The sequence below is a fragment of the Struthio camelus genome, chromosome 11 (genome assembly GCF_040807025.1).
Source record: "Struthio camelus isolate bStrCam1 chromosome 11, bStrCam1.hap1, whole genome shotgun sequence".
In the NCBI taxonomy this organism is placed as follows: domain Eukaryota; kingdom Metazoa; phylum Chordata; class Aves; order Struthioniformes; family Struthionidae; genus Struthio; species Struthio camelus.
In genome coordinates, this window is record NC_090952.1 from 17118698 (window position 1) to 17140145 (window position 21448).

At 39.4% G+C, this 21448-nt stretch overlaps 1 protein-coding gene across 5 annotated transcripts in view; it reads right to left on the reverse strand.

The window, feature by feature from the left end:
• The window catches only part of HDX (highly divergent homeobox), a 55887-nt gene that overhangs the window by 19102 nt on the left and 15337 nt on the right, over nt 1-21448 (reverse strand). For all 5 annotated transcript variants that reach the window (XM_068956822.1, XM_068956824.1, XM_068956821.1 and 2 more), the window contains 2 exons: nt 15625-15678; nt 2595-2741 (listed from right to left, as the gene is read on the reverse strand). In XM_068956822.1, coding sequence (XP_068812923.1) covers nt 2595-2741; nt 15625-15678 — 201 coding nt within the window. The remainder of the gene's footprint in view (nt 1-2594; nt 2742-15624; nt 15679-21448) is intronic.

Sequence of the window (21448 nt, forward strand, 5' to 3'; positions counted from 1 at the left end):
TGATGAGCTGCAGGGAAAAAGGAGGTAAACAATCAGCAATAATTATAACGCGAGCATAAGAAATATTGCAAGTTTAATGAAATATTGGCCAGAGTTCACGTATTTAAATGTGACATTCCTTTTTTCTCTTTTTTCTTCCCTCTTTTTGTGTCTTGGGAACATACAAAAGACACCTGGTGGTGGAAACATGCATGATGTGCAACCAGCAGTCACTTTGCAAATCCCCTCTCCTACTACAAGTATCAAAGCCATGGAACAAAATGCCCTGTTCAACCTTCAAAGATCAAATCCGGTGGAACCGTTCATGCTGGTAAACGTCTTTCTTTGAGACAGGAGAACAGATTTGACATATTCTTTGTACTAGATATCTTTCAAGAAAGTATGAGATCATAAAGATAAGTCTTTGCACTTTTGAAAAAGTAACACTTGTCCGGACAAGTCATGAGTTTTCATCAAAAGGCTATGACGAGAAGAATGGGGAAGTGTACTGAATTGAATTAAAAATAAGTGATTTACTATGTATAAATATCTATGTAAAATAGTTATATATTTTGTTATATCACAAATGGAGCAGCAGTCACTAGTTGTACACTGTTTGGAATTCAAAGTACTGTAAGATTTACATAAAGGCAACACATACTGAAAGCGAAGAAATTCTTTACATCAGCATCCCTTTGGTCCAACTGTTTTTGGCTGAGCATACAGTATAGGGCAGAGATACTCTGTGGTTCACTAAGGCCGCACTGCTGACTGCATCACGGCTGTGTCTCGACTCCTTGTTAGAAAGGGACCATGCTGCACACTAATATCCAGACATAATGGTTTCCTTCCAAAGGAAATCCAGGTTGGCAGGTAAGGAGAAAAGCGTAATATGATGTGCCTATCTAGATCCCAAGACAGATTTAGGACAGATAACGTAGAGCACATGGAAAATATCTTTCCCATAGCTGGGACATGCACAATGCCTCTTAGAGGCTAGTCGAAAGGAAGCAGTGAAGAACACACGTCACTGTAGCATAAGCTCAACCTTTACACACCCCAAAAAGACAGAGTAGCATGGTACAGAATGAGGCTCCAACCTAGTTTTCTAATTTTTCCAAGTCTGTCATACAGAGGACTCGGAGGCAGAGGTAGGACAGATACTGCCAACACCACCAGTTACTGTAAAGAAAAAGTGTGCAGGCATGTGAATTCTATTAGAGATCATGCCATGGAGTCTTACAGAGTTCATTCGAGTCTAACAAACTGGGCATCTGCCCTGAAGAGAAAAGCATTTCAAGCAGATGCTTGAAAGGTGCTTACAGAACTCAGAAAGGTGTTTACAGAGTCATCCTGTATGTGCCAATAAGGATGTTCTTAAAGAAACAAATTAAGGGAAGTCAAGCACTGGTGTCAGTCTTACTGTCCTGTGAATAAAGCATTATACATAAAGTGGATGCAGCTTCACCTCTCAGAAAACAAACTGAAGAGCTTGGAAAACATGGAGAAACTTTGCTATCTGCATAGAAAAGAATAATTCTTTTCAGCCTCCAGAGAAATGCAATTTCTTTTTTTGTAATTCACATCTGCTTAGGAAAACAAGCAAGTATATAACCAAATTAGCTTCAATAGCGAAACTAACTTTGGTGCTATTTTAATATACCACCCCCAAAAAAGATATCCACAAAAGGAGAGTTTAAAATAAGGGCCCCCAGTTCCACTTTCACAGTAACGTCAAAGAAAGAGGTGAAAAAGAGAGAACAAAGGCTGAAGAGACTAGTCACGATTGTCATTACCATTATGATGGGAAAGTAAGACTCTAATACATCTTTCAGAAACACAGATTGCCTTGACTGCAAAGACAGTCAGACTATTTACGAAGGAATAAGGGAAGCACTCTGAATGAACGAGACACCCACAGTTTTAGAGTGACAATATATGCCTGGTAACTGTGCATACTGTGGCTACAACTGACACTGTACCAAACTTCCCAACCTCGGAAGAGATGATGTGAAATGGTTCTAAAGAATCACATTATCTACATCAGCCCTGTAGGTGATACAGGAAGGCGAAACCTTCATCAACACTACTTGTACAGACTATCAAGCTGCAGTGACCCAGCATCCTTCACAGTATCTTTTGCCCTCTATCACATCCCCACTTGGCTTCAAGAGAGCATCCGAAAATATTATTTTCCTATCTTTGAATATTCTTTCACATGTTTACAATTATCTTTCCCCTACAAGCATTAATGAAACATATTTTCCCTGTACCTTTAGAAGGGCTTTGTATTTCGATCATAACAAACAACAGCATTTTTCAGTCTTCTAGGATACCCCTATAAGACGGAACTCTTATTTAAAATCGTATTCCAGTCTAAAGAGAATATCAGACCGCTCATAGTGCTACTCTACTTGCTGATCAATAAGACTCTTACCTGAGGGCTTTTTTCTATATATAGACTGCAGAAACAGCAAGACAGCACTTCCCAACATGGTCATTCATTATGTAATACGTGAAATCTATTTCAAGCTTCCTCATGAAATTTTTAAAGGCTTTCATCTGTCCTATTTTTGTTTCTGCAACGAGGTAGGGGAAGACTCTAGATTTCTTACCCGCACTATTTCACAGTCAACATTTAATTCTGCAGCGACAGCTTCAATTTTCTCTCTGCAGACTGAGCCCAGGCTGGTCATGCCATTGTCCCAGTATTTCTTTAGGGTAGCTAAGTCTCGGTCACTAAACTGTGTGCGGTCCTGTAACTGTAAGATAAAAAGATTACTGTTAGATTAAAAAAAATTTCAGCTTATACTGCTCATTTCATCTCCAGAGGTCTTGCATACAGTAAGACACATATGTTATGCTGTCTTCTTGGCTTTTCTTCTCTTTTAACTCTCCCTTAAGAATTTTTAAGTTTGTTTTTTTATCCAGGCCAGTAGAGAGTTCTCTGGGATTTGCTTTAAAGGCAATGGCATTGCTAAAGCAAGTTTAAAGCACGTCACAGCTTTGTTTCAACTCCACCTGATTTTTAAATTTGTTTTATCTCACTGTATATGGCTTACTGAAAATAACTTCTTTTCCACTTGCACTGTTTACTCTCTCCACCCAATTTATGCATATTATTCCTTAAGGCTTTTCAAGTTTCTCACCCTCCTTGCCTAAAGTTCTTTTATCTTACTGCATACTACAATACATGCATAATTCAAAGGATTCTGAGTTCCTAGAGGGAATGCTTTAATGTTTATTTGGTAAGCTTCAGAGTTTAAATTGATTCCACTCTTTATTTGCGAGTTCCCTAACTCTATGTGCATATTTATCAAAATATGGTAGTAGATTAAGAGGTATAAACATAACACTGAGAAACAAATCCTAGACTCCCTACCACTTCTTAAACTGCGATGGGTACATAAGCACAACATGTTGCAAATGTTGTATCATTCTACCAACAGAACTTATAAGCTCTATCAATAGCTTTAAGATCAACAATCTTAATTAAGCTTCCCATTTCTTTGTGACAACCCATATTTGTCATCTCTCCTGCTTTTAGGAGTCCATAAATGCAAAAAAACCAAGGAGTAACAACATGCACCAATTTTGTTATTATTTCAGCCGCTAAAGTTAAACTATGACTTCACAATCTGAAATTAGGGTTTGCTCATTTAAAAACTGTTAAGTTAGAATGAAATTACTTTAAAAGTGAACTAAAAATTTCACAGAACTAGAATCATTTGACAGTCTTATAGGGCTATCAATGCTATTCTTCAGGATACAGCAATCTTTGCATTTTCTCTTTTTAAAATTATTATTTCTCAGAGTAGTATCTGAGTCTCTGATGTACTACTACAAAATAGAGATGTAGCTATAGTCACAGGGGGTGGCTATAGTTTCAGACATTCCAGTACAGAATTATAGCAGCTGTCTCCCTAGTCAGCCTCTCGACGGACACATCTTACACAGGCAGTGCTGCACACCAGGAGCTAATCCGTACAGTAAAGCAGCTGGTGCCGAGACCAGTGCCCAGCCCAAACACGTCACTTCAGGCTTGCTCTTGTCTAGTCCTATAGACTACACACCCATTAGCGGTTGTGGCACACTAGACGCACTCCCAGATGGGATGTTGCAGTTTAGTTTCATTTAAAAGGAATCCAGTTAATACATTTCAAGGCTATTCTATGATAGGAATCAAGCGCAGTAAGTGGAATTCAAGAGCACGCTGCTGAACAGAACTAAATCACTAATACAGATTCACCTTCAGAGCATACTATTTTTCCTCTACACCTGACCTGAGCTCTTCCTACCGGTCAGTTCAAAAGAATGACAGCACAGTCATCTCCTGAGTCACTACAGCAATATCACCTCTTACGGCTGTTGGCAAAATAGACTTTAACTTCGGAAAATGCCTGGAAGAGCTCCTTCTTGTTCCAACTGCATGGAGCAGGGACAGCAAGGCGCAACCAAGCACTGAAGAAGGGGAAGGTAGAAAGGAACGTGACAGCAAAGCTCAAAGGACAAAGAGAAACAAGTCACTCCAGCCATTCCAACCTTCCCGAACAGGCAGTGAGCTCAGGACAACTTCACCTTCTAAAATATGCTGAGCTTTACGATAAATAACTCCAGAACCAACAGCAAATGTTATATATTTTTCACAGATAACACTGCTGCAACAATCTGCCACTCAAATAGTTTAGCATGATTATTATTTTTCAGGAAAATAAAATAGAAGATTTCTACATATTTAATAGGCCTAGCTTAAAGAACCCCCTGGAACACGCCACCTAGATTATCCTACCCCAGCAGAGAGGTGAAATGACACAAGCTAAAGCAAGTCTGCCTAATATTAAGATTTCCTTCACATGCAAAGTAACTCCAGTTAGTCAGCTTCCAGTTGTCTTCTCACAGAGAGTTGCAGCAGCTAGGACAGGAATTGAGCCTCCTTTGGAAAGCCAAAAATGCTGTCTTCAGATAGGTTACATTTTGGCAGCATAAGTAATAACTTTTATACAGATAGCCAGTTTTTGTAGCAATTAAAAGCAGAACGTATCAGGTTACTTGGAAATTTTACCATTTCACAAAAACAAAGCTTCTAGACGTTTAAGGGATCAGATTCACAAACTGGTTGCTAAAAGGGTAAAAGCTTACTATGTATTAAACAAACTACAGTAGCTATCTGCCTGCAGACTTGCTCACAGTAGATACAAGTGGCATCACCTTATCTCACAGAAGTAAGGGAAGATGGGTAAGCTACACTGCTCACTTGCTATACCACCAGAACGTGATCAGTCTCAACTCTTACCCTCGCTAAATGTAAAGAACACTTCAGATTGTCCAAAATATAGCTACAGACCAACTACTTCATATACGCCCTTTCATAAACTTCTTGGAGAAATCATAAACTACATTCAACAACATTATCAGCCCCTTGACAAAGATTATATATAAATTTGACTCCTGTATTATAAGCTGCTCAAAAATTACGTATTGGTCTGATACTGGTCAAGGTCTTTTGTGAAAAATTAAAATTAAAAATACATGAACACAAAACCTCATTTCTATCAATTTAGTTAATAACCCTCCCCTTGTCTGGGATCATCAGAGGAGCTGAGAAGACAAAAAACCAGTCTTACAAATATAACACTGATGGCTAATGCTTCATACAGAATGAGAGGGGGAGGGAAAAAAAAAATCAAAAGATAATACTGAAAAGCTTTATATTTGTGACAATGCTTTTCATAGCTCAAGACAAGCCAGCATTTCAGGTCCTTGTTTTTACTTCATTATAGCAATAAAGTCTATGAATACAAATCTCATTCCCTCTCTTCAGATACAATACCCCCTGATTTGAAGCTTGGCTTTATCCTCTGGAGTATTAACTGTTTGCCGAATACTTTACATTTATCAGTTCTGTTGACCATATTTTGAAAAACAGATAGTAGCTTCTTCCAGCAGAAAACAGTCCATCAATGCACAATGAAAAGTAATCTTTGTGAGCAAATTGAATCAGCAGCTCTGCCAAGCTCAGGGTTAAACCCTGCTTATCCCCTGACCTCTCAAGTGTAATAACAACATTCTTATAAGAGATGACCCAGTTTATTATAGACATTCCTGGCACTTTGCCAAGCACCTCATAATACCCACTGCACATGCAGTATTTGTGGTGCAAATCTAGCGTCTATAATTGGTATGAGTAATTACATTTCAGTGGAGTGTCCTTATCCTGTCTTTTACTACAGCTTCCCTTTTTTAGATCATTTTTTAATGCATCAACAGAAAACGCTGCAGGCCTTTCACACACACACAAACTATACAGAATTTTCAGATTAATAAAAGGTGCGTTTCAAAATGAAGTAACTACAGCTTCATTCTAAATGACTATTGCATTTATGCTGTGGCAATCTGGGCACTGTAGGCAGTGACATATGGGAAGTTGTGTCTGCTTACAAAGCACTGAAATTATATATTAAATAAATTAACTGACTGGGTTCCCTTCTGAAGCTCTAGTGAACCATACTAAGGTAAGCGCTATTTCTAGCGCAAACATCTGCTTAAGCTGTTTGTTCTGGTCTTCCATACAAGGTTTGTATATTTGCATTACCTTGCTATTCAGTGACAGCCTTCTTCACTCTTACGCGTATGTCAAACGAACACGAGGAGAAACTAAGAAGTTGTGATACCATTTCTGATAGAAACTTCATAAAGTTGTTTATTAAATATGAACTGTGTCCCAGAGCACTTGACAAAACGAAAGGCTTCTCATCAGAACTGTAGCTTCTTTCAGGAAAAAAATGTGGGTTTAACTATGATGGCTATGAGCAAAGTAATCTTAAAATCAAAATCAAATCTCTCACAACAAATTTTAGTCCCTACCCCCGAGAGAAACTCATGTAGAATTAGCAAGAAAGCTCACAGACTAATACTGTTTTAGTACATTTTAAAGGTTTTCTAAAGTTTACTAAAAAGGAGAATAGGACCAACAGTCATTCTTCCCTCCAATACTCTCCAGCAGCCCCCAAAATCTTATGAATCAGAGGCACCTTCTACTTCCTACTCTAAATGTCTCTCACAAACATGTTCAACCTCCTTTTGAGCCAGCCTAAAAAATTTTTCACTTCCACAGCAAAAAGTTCCACAGTGTCATTGTACCTCATCTGAAGAGCCACTTGTCTTGTTTTGAGCGCACTACCTTCATGTAATGCCTATTCGTACACTGGAACAAATGAGTCCTCCTTTGTCTTCTCTATTCCTTTCATAATTTGGAAGGCCTCCGTCATGCTCCTCCGTTCCCTCCCAGTCCTCTGTTTTCAAGCCTGAAGAAAAACAGCCTATTTGGCTGTTCGTTATATGGCTATTCCACACCTTTGATGACTGTTACTGCTTCTCCATTGTATTTTGGGAGGAATGGGAAGATCAGAAGCGTATACAGCATTCAAAATGAGAACAAACCCTAGATTTTCTACACTGGCATAATGTTACTTTGCTTTGTTTCCTGTTTCCTTATGATGCCAGCATTCAACTCTGAACTACTGAATGTATAACTGACATTTTCAGAGGAGTAGCAGTTAATAACCAAAGTTCTTATTTGTAAGTGGTAATAGTTAATGCTGAATCAATAATTTCATATAGAAGTTCCCCCTCTCCCATCTGCTCCATTTAATATTAATTATTCTTACTCTTATTTTGTACTTCTTAGTTCTTGATTTCATTGCCTAATATCCATGTGAGGTCCCTTACCGCTTAGCAGACTTCCTATCTTCTTGTCCAATGACTAATACAGTTTAATTCTCTTTCAGGAGGATGGTCAGTCTTCAGTCATTTACATTACTGGAGCATATCAGGTTTGCAATTGTTACCTCATTTCACTCAAAGTCTGAAGGTCTGTGTATTCCCTCAACACTATCAGCATATTTAACCCCATAAATAAATACCATGCCAGATTAGACATTCCTTCAGTCTGAAGGTTTTAACCTCAGGTTTCACCACTGCCACAAAGCTGTCCACCATTTCAATGATATCCAATATTGTGTCACAGTAAAGCACGGAGGCTATCCTGCTGCTTTTGCTAGCCACTAACATACTGCTCACTAACACGTTCAGTACTGTTACCCATGCGAGAACAGTACGTCAGAAGCATCCTTGAAACAACCACGCTGTCTGCATTCAGGTACACTACAGGTACTTCCAGCCAGTAAATCCATAAAGTCTCCCATCTCCCTAATCATTAGAAAGAAAATGTAATTGGCACAGCATTGTACGAGGAGCCACAGTAGAAGACAGGCTTATTGTCCTTTCAGCAACATGAGTGTGTTAATTACATAACCATTCTATACTGGTATTGACCCAGAGTGGACTGGCAACTCGGATATTTACCTTTTAGCCAGCCAGAGAAAGCAGAGGAACACAGACACTCTAGCTGTATCCTCCATGAAGTCACAATTTCCAGAAATTCATTGAAAGCCAATGTTTAACCAGCAGTATGACATAACATCAAAATGCAAAATTTAGGATAGAAAGCCTCTACTTATTTCAGGTACTTTTTTCCCCCAAGTTGAAGCTCTAGGCAGATTCAGCTAACTTACCTAGGGTCAGAAGTTTCCACAAAGTGGAGATGTATACTATTCCAAAAGGTTATCAAAGCTGTCGCTAAAATGTAATGATTTTTGCAGGGGAGGGGGAAAAGGGGAATACAAGACAAGCTCCCTTGTGAGTTCCTCCACTGAAGGCAGCCTCCCTTTGAAACCTCACAAGAGCTATCCTGGCATTAACAAAGAATAGCATTCCTTTCATTTAAAACCACACCCGAAATACACCTTACATACCATGTGACTTTTTTACTGTGCCTTCTTCTGAAGGAGAACGGGCTGAAACAATTCTAAGATCTGAATCTGTTAGCTTTGTGATATTGTATTTCAGACTTGATATCAAGACCACTATAACTATCTCGAATTAGAAGTTAAAAACCTCCCAAACCCCACCGCCTTCTAAAAAACCAAAAGCCAGGCATAGCTTACCTGGACTAGACCTCTACATGACAAAAGTTATTCATAGCTAGCATACCAAGTTATGATATGCCTTCCATGTTTGATCAGCCATGGGGTACCATAAATACTAACCACTCTGCCTAAGACAACAGACGACTTGAGCACAGTTAGTGCACTCAAGATTTCTGAGGACAAAAATGAGGATTTTCATCCTTTTAATTCTTTTTAGTCAGTCTCCTCATCATTTCTGAAATCTTGCTGTCCTTCTAACACCTTATAAAAAAAGAAAAAAAGAACACAAAAACAAAAAACCAATGCATCCATAAAGGGTAACGCATGTTACATGCGCCATGACAGAATACAGAATTCCACAATTTCCAAGTATATGCTCATGAAGAACTAGGAGGGTGACACTTCTGGACTAATACTCATTAACAGTCAGGATTACATCATCTTACAGTATCGCTGAGCAGAACAGCACGGAGTTCTATAGAACTGCACAGCTTTTGTTTGTCTCCTGATGCAGCTGAGGGACAGGGCAAGGAAAACAATACATCAAGGCAAAAATATTAAAAATTCAGAGCATCTAAAAAACAATCTTCCTCACTTCAAGCAAAATAGAGATTAGTCTTTTTGCTGTTTGAATGGGAGTAATTGCCATAATCACAGTTCTACAACTGCATCCATTCAATTTCTGTTCCCTTATGTTCCCTATTCTTCCAAAAAAATTTCACATTTGACACTGAAGGAGTTGAGAGAGAAGTGTTTTTTGTTGTTTTTTGTTGTTTTTTTATTATTATTTTTAAATATCCATGTGTATATGCCTTTTTTATGCTGCCAAAGTGCATCCAAAGTGGAGAAATCTGATCTTCTGGCTTTCTCCTAACAAAAAGAGGGGTCAAAAAGTGCATCATATGCAGTCAGTATATTTAACAGTACTTGTATCTTGTTTGAATGCATCAGGATTCAAATTTGGATTCAAAGGCCTAAGACCCTATTTGTTGATTCTGACCTCTAAATTTTGCCTAAGCCTTAGCCTCCTAGGTCACAAGTACGGTCCCTGCTGTTACAAGCAAGTACATCTTTAGAAATGAGATGACAGAAAACAGTGCCTCTTCTCCAAGTAATAATAATAATAATTTTCAAGTTGTACATCTAAATACCTGTCAACATTCTAACTTTCCGTTCCATTACAAAATACTTTCTAAGTAACTTTGAGAAGCCTATTATTTTAGGTCACAAGGAGATGCTTCATTTAGTGCATTTGCAGACATTTCATTTAGTGCATTTGCAGACAAATACTGGTGTTTTGCATTCTAAAATTGAAGAAAAGCATATTCGCCTTCCACAAATTGAGACTATGCAAAAAATGGGACCCACTGGTCATTCATTATGTTACTAAACCTTCAAGAGCCTTAAATGCTTATTAGTCTAAAGGCTACCTGGAATCTCTAGTAAGCTTAGAAAACACGGACTGCGTGTTGTGGGGGAAGGGATAGCAGGGAAGAGCGAAGCATTTTATCAGCATCACTGTGCCCACGGCTGTCCCAGTTTAAACTTCATGACTTGATCCGAGCAGCTGTAAACATGGCCAATTCAAACCATTTTCAATCACACTGTGTCAGGCTATTTAATAGAAAATTAATATAAAGTTAATTAGTCAAGGATAGCAAATAGCAACCTCTACATAACAGTATTTCCCAGACCAGATTTACAGTTATTTCCAAGCTGTATTGCTTCAGTCAACACATTCTGCTGCTTTCTAGAGCTTTTTTGGAAAGTAAAATCTATTCACAAGGTTTTTCAAGCTTAGAGTTCACAGAAGTCAACTTTACTTTTTTCTTTAGCAAGGTCTGTTATTCAAAAGTAGGTGAGGAGAATGTAAGAGTAAAACATTTTGTTGCAACTGCCTCATCCAACTCCTGTTATGTTTAAGGTTCTTAAATGTCATTTCAAGTACTTTGAAAGACTATTATACTCCTCATATAGCACTATGGGCACAGTCTGACAAACTGGGGTTTTCTGGCAACAATGCCAGCTGGAACTGTCTGGAACCGCCTCTGCTCATTTCTGCTTTCACCTCACCATCTAAGCCCCCCTCACTACAACTGTTCATATGGCTGCATGACAAGCCATATGGTTCACTCTTGAGTTAACCCAGCAGGATGTTCCCCGTTTTAAGAACTGGCTATTTTCAACTTGGATCATTTTCCCAATCTGGCCTCTTTCCTGATCATCTATACTGGCACAGATGATGAGACAGTGCCAAGACAGGAGCTTCTTAAACATTTTTCTTAGCAACAGTATTGGCTATCAAATTCTAGCCTAAAGTAGCAACACAAACTTTATACACTTGCACGCTGTCTTTATGGAAACTCTCTACCGGAACAGCAGTATTAACTGGAGAACAGGTGTAAACTACCCTATTATTCCATTAAAGCATTATTTAAAATCAAGTTTGAGATTAAAGCTAGTTGTTCTACAAAGTGGTGTGACCGGAACTCAAGTGATGCTAACATTCAAAGTAGTAACCAGGCGTGTTTTGATCAGCTGGTTTTGAGTCTAGAAGTAGGTCGTGTTGGTACATTATAACTTATCTCAAACCAGTGTTAATTTGGAATTGCAAAAAAGAAGACGACAGATTTGTTGACTCATATCCAAAATATCAGACACTAGAGATCCTATCAAAGAAACCAAGATAAGTTGATAAAAACATTAAGCTGAAAAAATATTCTACATGTGGAAACAGATACTGTCAAACTGAACTGTATTAACCAATGGGTTTTACGTGGTGTTTTTTTGTTAAAAAAAAAAAAAAAAAAGAAAAAAGGACATGGGAGTGAAAGACTAAGGAAAAAATCCTTAACAAAACTCTCTTCTGGTTGTGCAAACGGAATAGGCATTCCCCTATCCTTGAAGATTTTAACTTATCCTAGAAATTCTATTCTTTGCTTCAGTTATCCAAAATGACGATCATTCCCATACAACCCATGCAGTGCTGTAAAATGTGGGACAACATCATGTTGCTCTGCAGAGTGAGGAAGTCACTAAAAAGTGCACATGCTTTTCCAGAAAGCTCTCCCTGGCTATGTCGACCTGGCATATAAAGCCATCTGAGAGCAGGACTACACCAACAGACAAGCATGGGTATCAACAGAGCCATACATTTAGTCGCAGTGTTCTTCTCTTCATCCCCTCATCTGCTCCTGGACTCCAGGTTAGCAACTTACCCTGTTGAATCACCTTAACTCTGCATGTAAACCACACAGGGCTTGCTCCATTGAAGCATATACAGAAAGTTTAGAGAGATTAGCTGACACTGATGACCCAACTTAGTATTTAAAAGCATGAAGGGTAATGGCTACAAGCACATTTCCCAAGTTTAACATGCCATTCAAGTCTCTCTCTTTCCTCGTGGACAAACTATCTGCTCTTACATACTTTCTTCCCATTAACGTTTCCCTGGTCACCTATAAAAAACTACTCCTCTCAGTACCAATGCACTATAGACCACAAAAAACACAGTTCCTTGATTACACTGTAGTTACAAACTCCAAGCACTGTCTTGCTTACCCTCTACACAGATGCAACTACATAGAAGTCAGATGTCCAAATACAAGTCAGATAAGGGTAAATATTATCCTCAAAAGTAGTTTTATCTAGAGTTCCTGATACAAAGATAGCATCCTTTCTGTTCTGCATAGCGACAGATATCCACCACGTGCGATTCACGCTGTGCTGTGAGGACAGCTGCCTCAAAATCCTATCCAATGCCCACAGCATAACTGCCATATCCATAACAAACTCCCTGTAGCAGCTTCTGCAACTGTTTGCACCAGCATTTCCCAGTCGGGTGTATTCTCACACACTGATGTAAGAAGTAATTGGTAGAGCAAAAAAAGAAGGGGGGAGGGTAACAGTTGCATACTAACTCCCTAAACATAAAATCAGTCTGGTCCTGCATCCAGGTTGGCAGAGCAGCAGGAGAAGTAAAAAGGGAAAGGGATGAATGGTAGAAGTCACTCATGCAGGGACTTCAGGGCAAAATGGCTTGAAAAGCAGTAGTTTACACTGAAAAACAGGTGACTAAATTATGGTTTAGGGAGAGAGACAACGCTAATACAGCTACTGATGTTAACGGAAAAGCCTTCTATTAACTTCAATGTTCTGAACATCTAAAGCCTAAGCTAGCGAAGTGTGAAGTCATAATGCTCACCCTCAAAATAAGAGTGGGTGTATAGCATGCTATGGGGAAAAAGAGCTATATTTGAAATGTCCAAAGAAAGCAGAACCACCAACTATCCCCTAAGAGACACTATTCCTGCAAAGATTTCACTTGTAAACAGTGAGCAGGCTGGCACAGTAACTTCCACTACTACAGAGGATATCAGTTAGCTGAATCTGTAGCTCAACAGGAGGTAAAACGACTTTTCTTGCTGAGAATTGCGGCATCAGCTGCAATAAAGAGACGCTCCTGTGCCTTCCCAAAATTCAAAGAATTTCATCCCCACATACTTTGTCTCATCCTTTGCATCACTTTAAGTACTCTTCAGGTCCAAAGTACCTAATGACCTGAAGTCCATACAAATGTTAGGTGACTCAGCTGGCATACAGAGAAGAGTAGAAACTAAAAGGAAAAGCGTAATATGGTCATTCATTTTTCAACACTGAAAATTACTTGAATTTAATTCTGTCCAAGAGGAACATAAAGCATCATGTAAAGTCTGAATGATAGCAAAAGGATAAATCACTCAAAACAGAATTTTTATCGGCCTACATACTCTGAAAGTTTAAGATGCCCTGTCTAAACACTATCCACTGATAACAAGCAGAACTGGAGAGATGGCAGAAGATTTGGGCCCTTGGATGCTGTTCTCAATATCTTGCATTTGAGGGCTCTGGGCTAGACCAGGACCAGAATCTGCTCCATCCAGGTGCAAAGAGAGCCTCAGCAAGAGCTCCGCTCTCATCCACCAGCTGGTACTCATGCTGGGCAGAGATGGAAGGCACCTAGGGCATATAGGAAGGCACATTTTGAGACTACAGTTTCATAATAAAGAGGGACAATTTAACAACTCGCAGTTACTTCTTGTTGCCCCACTCTCTTCATTGCTCCCAGCCACATGCTCCTGCTGCTTACTTTGAGCCATCTCTGGCGCTCATCTGATCCCTAGTAAGTACGTTCAACTCACTAAAAAGACAAACTCAGCAGAAGAGATACATATCCGACAGGTCAGACACTTGCCCTGGATTACCTTGCAATCAGATACTAGAATCCGGGCTGTGGATGGGGTGGCAGTGCACCAATAGGAACAGGGGAAAAACCTCCCCCTTTCAGCAGTGATGTGCTGTTAAATCAGCTCAGCCAAATGGCGAAACTGTACTCTAGGACACTGACAAGCTGCTTGATGTTTTAAAAGGTCATTAAATGACAGGGGAAAAAAGGTGATTTCAAGAAGTAGGCTTATTTAAATGCAGCCTTCTCAAGAAAACTAGGACTTGGAAAAAGATTGGTGGAATGAACAACAGTAAGACTTGTATAAAGTACCCCTTCCTCTGGAGGATGCTCTTTATATAAAGTGATACTACAAAAGTCTGAAAATACTAGAAACGTACCGTAGTTGGAACCTCTCAAAAGTTTGACAGAAAATGGAATTAACGTCATATTCCACAGACTTCCTACTTATACAGGAAATGTGATCAAACTAGGCAGACATTCTTTGAACAGTACACAGAAGCATCACCAAAAAAAAAAAAAAAAAAAGAAATTAACAGGTACAGCAGAGAGGAGAAGGCAAGGACAGGTTCTTCCATTATCTAGTTATCACTGCTGAAGTAGCACACACGACACTGACAGTTCAATGGTTTGTGGATTATGATCGCATAAATTTGGTTATTGAGATAGCCATCTCCCCGGTTATTGCTTTTGATATAGTCAGAATAATAAGGAACAGCTTCTTGAGAACATTAGAGCAGCTTAGTTGTACCATCAAACCTCAATTTTAAGATGCATTCTCATGTTAAGCAAGCAGAATCTACGTGCTCTTCAAACAGAAGCCATCAGACTACTACTGAACTGAAATGCTGGACAGTAATTGAACAGAAGAGTTGGAAAGCGGTATTTTCCTGCAAAAGTTGTTTCATACCTTGTATTATGCTTTGGAGTCATTTGTGAATTGAGGACACCAACCTGGCTGATTCTGCCTGATGTAAAATAACATATGTGGATAAAATTAGATTTGAGAAAGTTACTACAGATAGCATGGACTAATTCTGTGCATGCACACAGAGTAACTGAAAAGAGCAGCTATTCTCTTAAGCATTCAGTTGTCTCTCAATTAACAACCATTTCAATATAAAAAAATACACTCTGGGCTCCAAACTTTTAGTCCGTATTTATTTAGATGTTATACTTCAGCTAATTTCACAATTCATATACCTGGGCATCACATTACTTGACTTAGGATTATGATTTTAACCTGCTTTTAAAGCTACAGGTCAGCCGTATGGTAACTGAAGCATTATATTTGTAGATTATACTTTGACTAATAGGAACATTAAAACAAAACCCACATGACCTAAATATACTTGACACTTTCAAAAATAAATATAAACAAACTTTTCACTCCTTCACTTGACCCATTAGCTACTTAAACGGAAATATACTTACTGCTCTTTTTCTGGAGCAACCTGTAATCCAAGGCACAGTAAGGTTTCCTGAAATCTGCAGGGGAGGGGAAGGGGAAGGAGAAACAGAACATAAAAAAAAAAAAAAAAAAACAGTTTAGGTCACTGTGATAGCTAACAATACTGAGCAGCTTTCACAAGACTTCAATATTGTACATTCAATTCTGCGAACAACGTGTTTAAGTCAGGGGTTCAGATTTAAAGCAAAATAAAGTCACGCTTAGTCTGATGTAAAAAATCTCTAAGTAAAACTAGAAACGCTGTAGCTCTAGTAATTTTCTTTGGAGGACAGTAAGGTAACACCACGGTATCACAGATATTTCTATATTTTTGCTATTTTCAAAATGTTTCGGAATATAAGTTTTCATCTTAAATCCATCACAAAGCAGGTAAAATGAAGCAATTTGGAGTCAAACAAGGGCCAAAGGTTTGACAGAACTGCCATAACATATTTTTCAATTACATCAATGACACTGTCAGAAGAAGTACTAGAATGTCAGTAACAGAACTATTCCATGTCAGACATCACGGATTTGCGCACTAGAGAAAAGAATGTGGGCAGCAGGTTTGGAGAAGGAAGGGGAAGCGAGGTATGTAGGTGAAGGCTAGCTCCCTTGATTCCCCCCATTGCTCTCATAACTCCATCACTCCCAGACATTGGACTTTATTAAATAATAACCCTGTACTGTTTTCCCTGGAGGGATGAAAAGTTCCATGGGCTGGAATATTTAAAGTTTGCTTAGGATTCCACATTCAGCTTCTGTTGCAGACGAGAAATGCTTGAGAGACTAAACAGCTCCCGAGAGATTCATCAATCTCAAGTCATTACACACGCTATACATGCGAGGAAAAAAAGTCCACTCTTCCTGCTAACTATATCAAACTACGCTAATAGTTTTTGTATCTGGCAAGTGCTCAAACAATCAATCATTCAGCATGAACATACCCAAATATAGATGCCTGGTATAGTTTTATCTATTGTACAAGTGCATAAGATACTTTCCTCCTTCGAGCTTTTAACTGAAAGTGCTTGGAAGTTATCTAATTTGGCAAGACACTTTCTCATTTCAGTGCAAGAAGGGTTGAGAGAGAGGAGCGGAAATGAACACCCTCCCCCCAAAAAAGCAAACCCACATCAGCTTTTTTTCTATCATATTCATTTCTCAGTTACACGCAGGCATTTTAGAGACATTAGGTAAATACAAGGGATATCTATTACAATTATATATCCCAGACAACAGCTTTACATGACAGAATCCACTGCAAACACATTCTCAGGAACTACAGAGTTTGCTTTGAAGTTGTTTGGCTGGCAGGGCTTTTTTGTCATTTTGTTTTTTTATTGGATCAGATACTACAGTGGATTATGTTCTTATTCCTCAAGAGACCAATGGATCTGTAGTGGGGCTACAGGAAAAAAACGTGCTAGTCTGTGAACAAAATAATCAAGTCTGGTAAAGCACGAACAGTTACTCGGAAGACAAATGCACGCAGGTTCTGACAGATACGATGCCAAAAACAATGAAGTTTTTCATCAATATAACTATTTGAAAGACAATATACATGGGAATATTTTAAATTGATTCCACAAAAAGCAGCACAAGTTTGTCAGATGGATGGTTCTCCTGCAAAAGCAGAGTTACCAAGACATATCTGCAGGTGTAACACTAGTCCTAGTCCAGCTGGGAAAGCTGCAGTGAGCTGCAAAAACGACAGCCTAAAATCCTTGTCCCAGAAAGGACACTGGTTCCTCCAGGGAAACAGAGACAATAGAGAAACTCCTGCAGATGGATCTTAACTGAAGAGGTTAGACAGTGAGAGGTCCTTACATAACTTTCTCCCTCATTCTTCTGTGGATTCACTACCCTAAATCCAGTGTGCTGCAACACTTCACATGACCCATGTCCTACTCTTGCTTGTCCTTTTTCCTGGAATTACTTGAGGCCATCCGCAGCGCTGCTGCGGCCTGCTCCGGGCTGCCTTCTTCCCCAGGAGCCCCCAGACTCTCCAGGCTCGTGTGACTGCAAGTACGTCACTGCAGAAAAAGCGCAGGCAAGTCCGGCGCCGTAAACGCCGTTACGCTTCTGTTCCGAGACTGAATGTCAGGGCACACTTTGCACGAGCCACTTCAGAGAAAACCACGTTGCTTGCCCTAGCAAAAAGCCTTGCTGCCCCAAGTTAACAACAACATCCTCTTGACTTCAAAATTCTCTAAGAAAGTACAAAAAAAAAAATAAAAATCACTTTAACATGTCCCATTTCCTTAAATAAAACAAACTTAAAGTTCATTCACATAAGCCAGGGTCCTTACAGTTAATCTTTAGAAAAAATTATCCTATTCTTCTGCGGTACTGGCTATAAGATCTAGGTTTTTTCCCCAATAAGATATCAGGGCCAAATTGGATAATTCCGTGCTCCAGTGTGCATAACAAAATAAAATAAACACACACACACACAATTGCAACAGCATTTTTGCTCCTTCAGGCTGGGGGGGGGAGGGCAGGAAATAGTAAATCACTATTTAGCCTTGAGGACGCACAACTAGTAAGTATAGTCTCTCTAGTTCAATAAACTTAAAGCCAAATAAAAACAAAAAAGTAGGTTGAGCAACCTGTTTACTGAAACTGCTCAGGCATTAAAATTGATGACTTTATTAAATTTATTCTTCAGTTACATTAATGTGAATTTGATTAATTGAACCAGTAAGGGAGCTAACACTAATTGATAATTAGATACCCCACCAATGTACAACGGTAATTACTTCATCAAAACACAGATCACACATTCCCAACTTTAGAATAGTTAAACATCCAAGCAGATGCTTTTAATGATCATGTAACTCAAGTTCAATTTATTTTTAAATGTAGGAGATTTCCCTAAGTTTAAAGATTTTCATTCTTAGGTTGATGAATAAATTAGTTAAACACAGGCAATAAAAATAACAGGAACTGACTGCATACAAAAGAAGTGCCATCCTGTGCAAGTCTAAAAGAATTCAGGCAGTATCCGAAAAAAGCTTTCTCAAGAAGAAAAAAGAATTAAGATACTTTTAAAGTGTTACAAAATACATGTTTCCATATTGAATATATAAAAACCTATTAAGGAATAATTGAGATATCTGCATGACATACCACTCATACTGGACTCTACCTGTGGGCCACAGAGTCAAAATACAACGAAGGCCTGCATCAGGCACCTGCAAGGCAGGCAGGGAGCTAGGGGAGAGGCAGGTGGCAGTAGCCATTCTTTCCCCTTTTTCTCCTTTGGAGCGTCTGGGCTGAGCTGTGACTGCCAGGAGTCTGCAAACAGAGAACTACTTGCTCCTGCAAAAAGACAATCACTTCCTGCAAGGGTCAGCTTTCAACGCAGAAGGGGAGCTACTCCTCCACACACAGCTAGAAGGCACCTCGCAGTGGAGCTGTGATCCATCCCAGCACAACTCGGCACAACTCAGGGAGGGATGCGCATCTGCGCCAGCACGGAAGGAAGGCGGGAAGCATCCAGCTGCTTAAGGAGAGAGAACTAAGGAGAGAGGAGGTAAGAGAGTTCAGCACTCAGGGAGGGCAAACCTTCCCAGCACCCTAAACCAAGGCAAGGGAGGAGAGGGGGGCTGAAAGGAGGCCTGACTATCCTTAACTTTAAAGGGAGGATTTGGTGGGGTGGGGATGGTTAAAGTAGCAGAACTCATGACTTTGATAAAATACGTTACCAGCTTATTGGGGTCATTTTTTGCAATGACTCTGAAGGTAGTAGGTGGTGAAAGCGCTTGGAAGTGAATCACTGTCATACACTTACATGTCTTATGACACAGAACTTACTTCTGTATTGTTCTGGAGCGCTCTAGAAACTCTCATCAAGGAATGGCATGATTTGAAGAAATCAGCACTCTGTCCCATCATCAAGATACTGCAGGATCCGTCCAGGCCCTGGGACACTATTCCTCAGCGGTTCCAACCTCTTTATTGTTAGGTTACTATACTCTGAAACTGAAGAGTGCTATCTCAAAGCTTCACAGCGTGGATGCTTACAGCAACAAATGAATTAATAGTGACCCTCACAGTTTTTTTCCAAGGTTTAAAACTGGGGAAGGGCAAGGGGGACCATGGAACACAGCTCTTCCCTCAATCCAAGGTGCATTCCAAAGCCCGTACAACACTTGTGAGAGACAGGCATGGAAGTCAAAAGGAATGCAGAAAAAAATCTGCTTTTCAAAAACATATACACTGTTTTAACAGTGGCGGTGAGTGGGAAGAGTTATATGGATCTGCTTACTCTGATCCATATCACTCCACAAGTGATAAAGTGATAAAAAGTGTCACATACCATGGACCATTCTAGCTATTTAAAAAGATTCAATCCCCCACCCCCACCCCACCCCCAAAAATTCCAAAACTGGAGTTACTTCAAACTTCATTAAAAATTCAAAAAATTAGCAAGAAATACATCTCAGTGGTGCTTTGTCAAGAGTGAAACAATGTACCAAGAGCACACAGCTGGAGGTATCAATAACACATATCGTTATGTGAAACTTAAGAAGTTTTTAAAAAACTATTATATGCACTTCTGCAGCTTTACCAGCCCATTACTGAACAGATGTATATATTTACAGCTTTTCTTCACCTATGAAACTGGAATTTCAAAAGTAAGCAGCATTTAATCAATTTTGTAACTCAAATAGGAACAGTTATAGCAAACACTGACAGACCATCCCAGAGGAGAGGGGAGAAAGGAAGAAAATAGCTTGCCCAAAGTACTCAAATAGCTTGGGAGAGGCTACAAATACAAATTGCAGATGTTCTATAAACTACAAAAAAATCTACCCTAGATCTACGGGGTCTTAAGATTTCAGGTTTGACAAGAAAAAAAAATCCTGGCGATTTCTGGTGAAAAGCGCCATTTACTCGGACTCAAAAGCTTTGTTTCAAATCCCCACATGAGACAGGAACAGGTCAGAAAAAAAAAAACAAAAACTACTTTATTAAGTACTGTCCCTTACACTAGTGAGCAATACACAGAAAAAAGGAGATGTTATTTGAATATTTCACCCTCAGGATAAGTTTCCCCTCAAAGAGGAAGCAAAAGGCAAAAGCACTAAAGGTAACACAGGTAACACTGTATCATGTCAGTCTTCAGACTTCTATCTCGCTGTCCCTAGACTATATGTCATGACAGAAGGCACAAAGAAAAAAAATCCATGAAAAGATCAATTTGGATGTTTCCTGCACAATTATCTCTCCTCTAGTTTAAAACAAACAAATCTGTAAGTGTCTCAGTGCTCTAACTGCCTCGGAACATCTTCAGTTCTTCAGTTATTTGCATTTAATTTTCCCCTCTCAACACCACTAACGGGACTCTGTTACAGGATGAGGAATAATGAGATTGAATTTAAGACCAATACTTGAGTTAGATGCTGCGGGAGGGGAAGAGTATCTCTTCACCTAGTGCCTGCCATCATCTTATCTAGCTTGCAGGAGATACTAATCTCTAACAGAAGAACAGGACCCAGAGACCAGAGACTGCAGAATGGGTATAGGTAGTGCTGCTAAAGAACTAATCCAAGATGAAATCAATAAGGGCTAGCAACAGTGAGGGACACAAACATTACTGCATGATCCTATGTTTTGCCCTGTGCCACATGCAAAAGCACATCTACAGAGGAAGGAACAACCAAGGGCATGAAACTGTGACATGCATTGGCAAGTCAAGTAAGGACAAAGACTTCAGCATGCATCAGTAGTCATACACGTGATCCTTCTGTAACCAAAGTATATCGTATCCATAAAGCCCACGCTGATCTTCAATATATG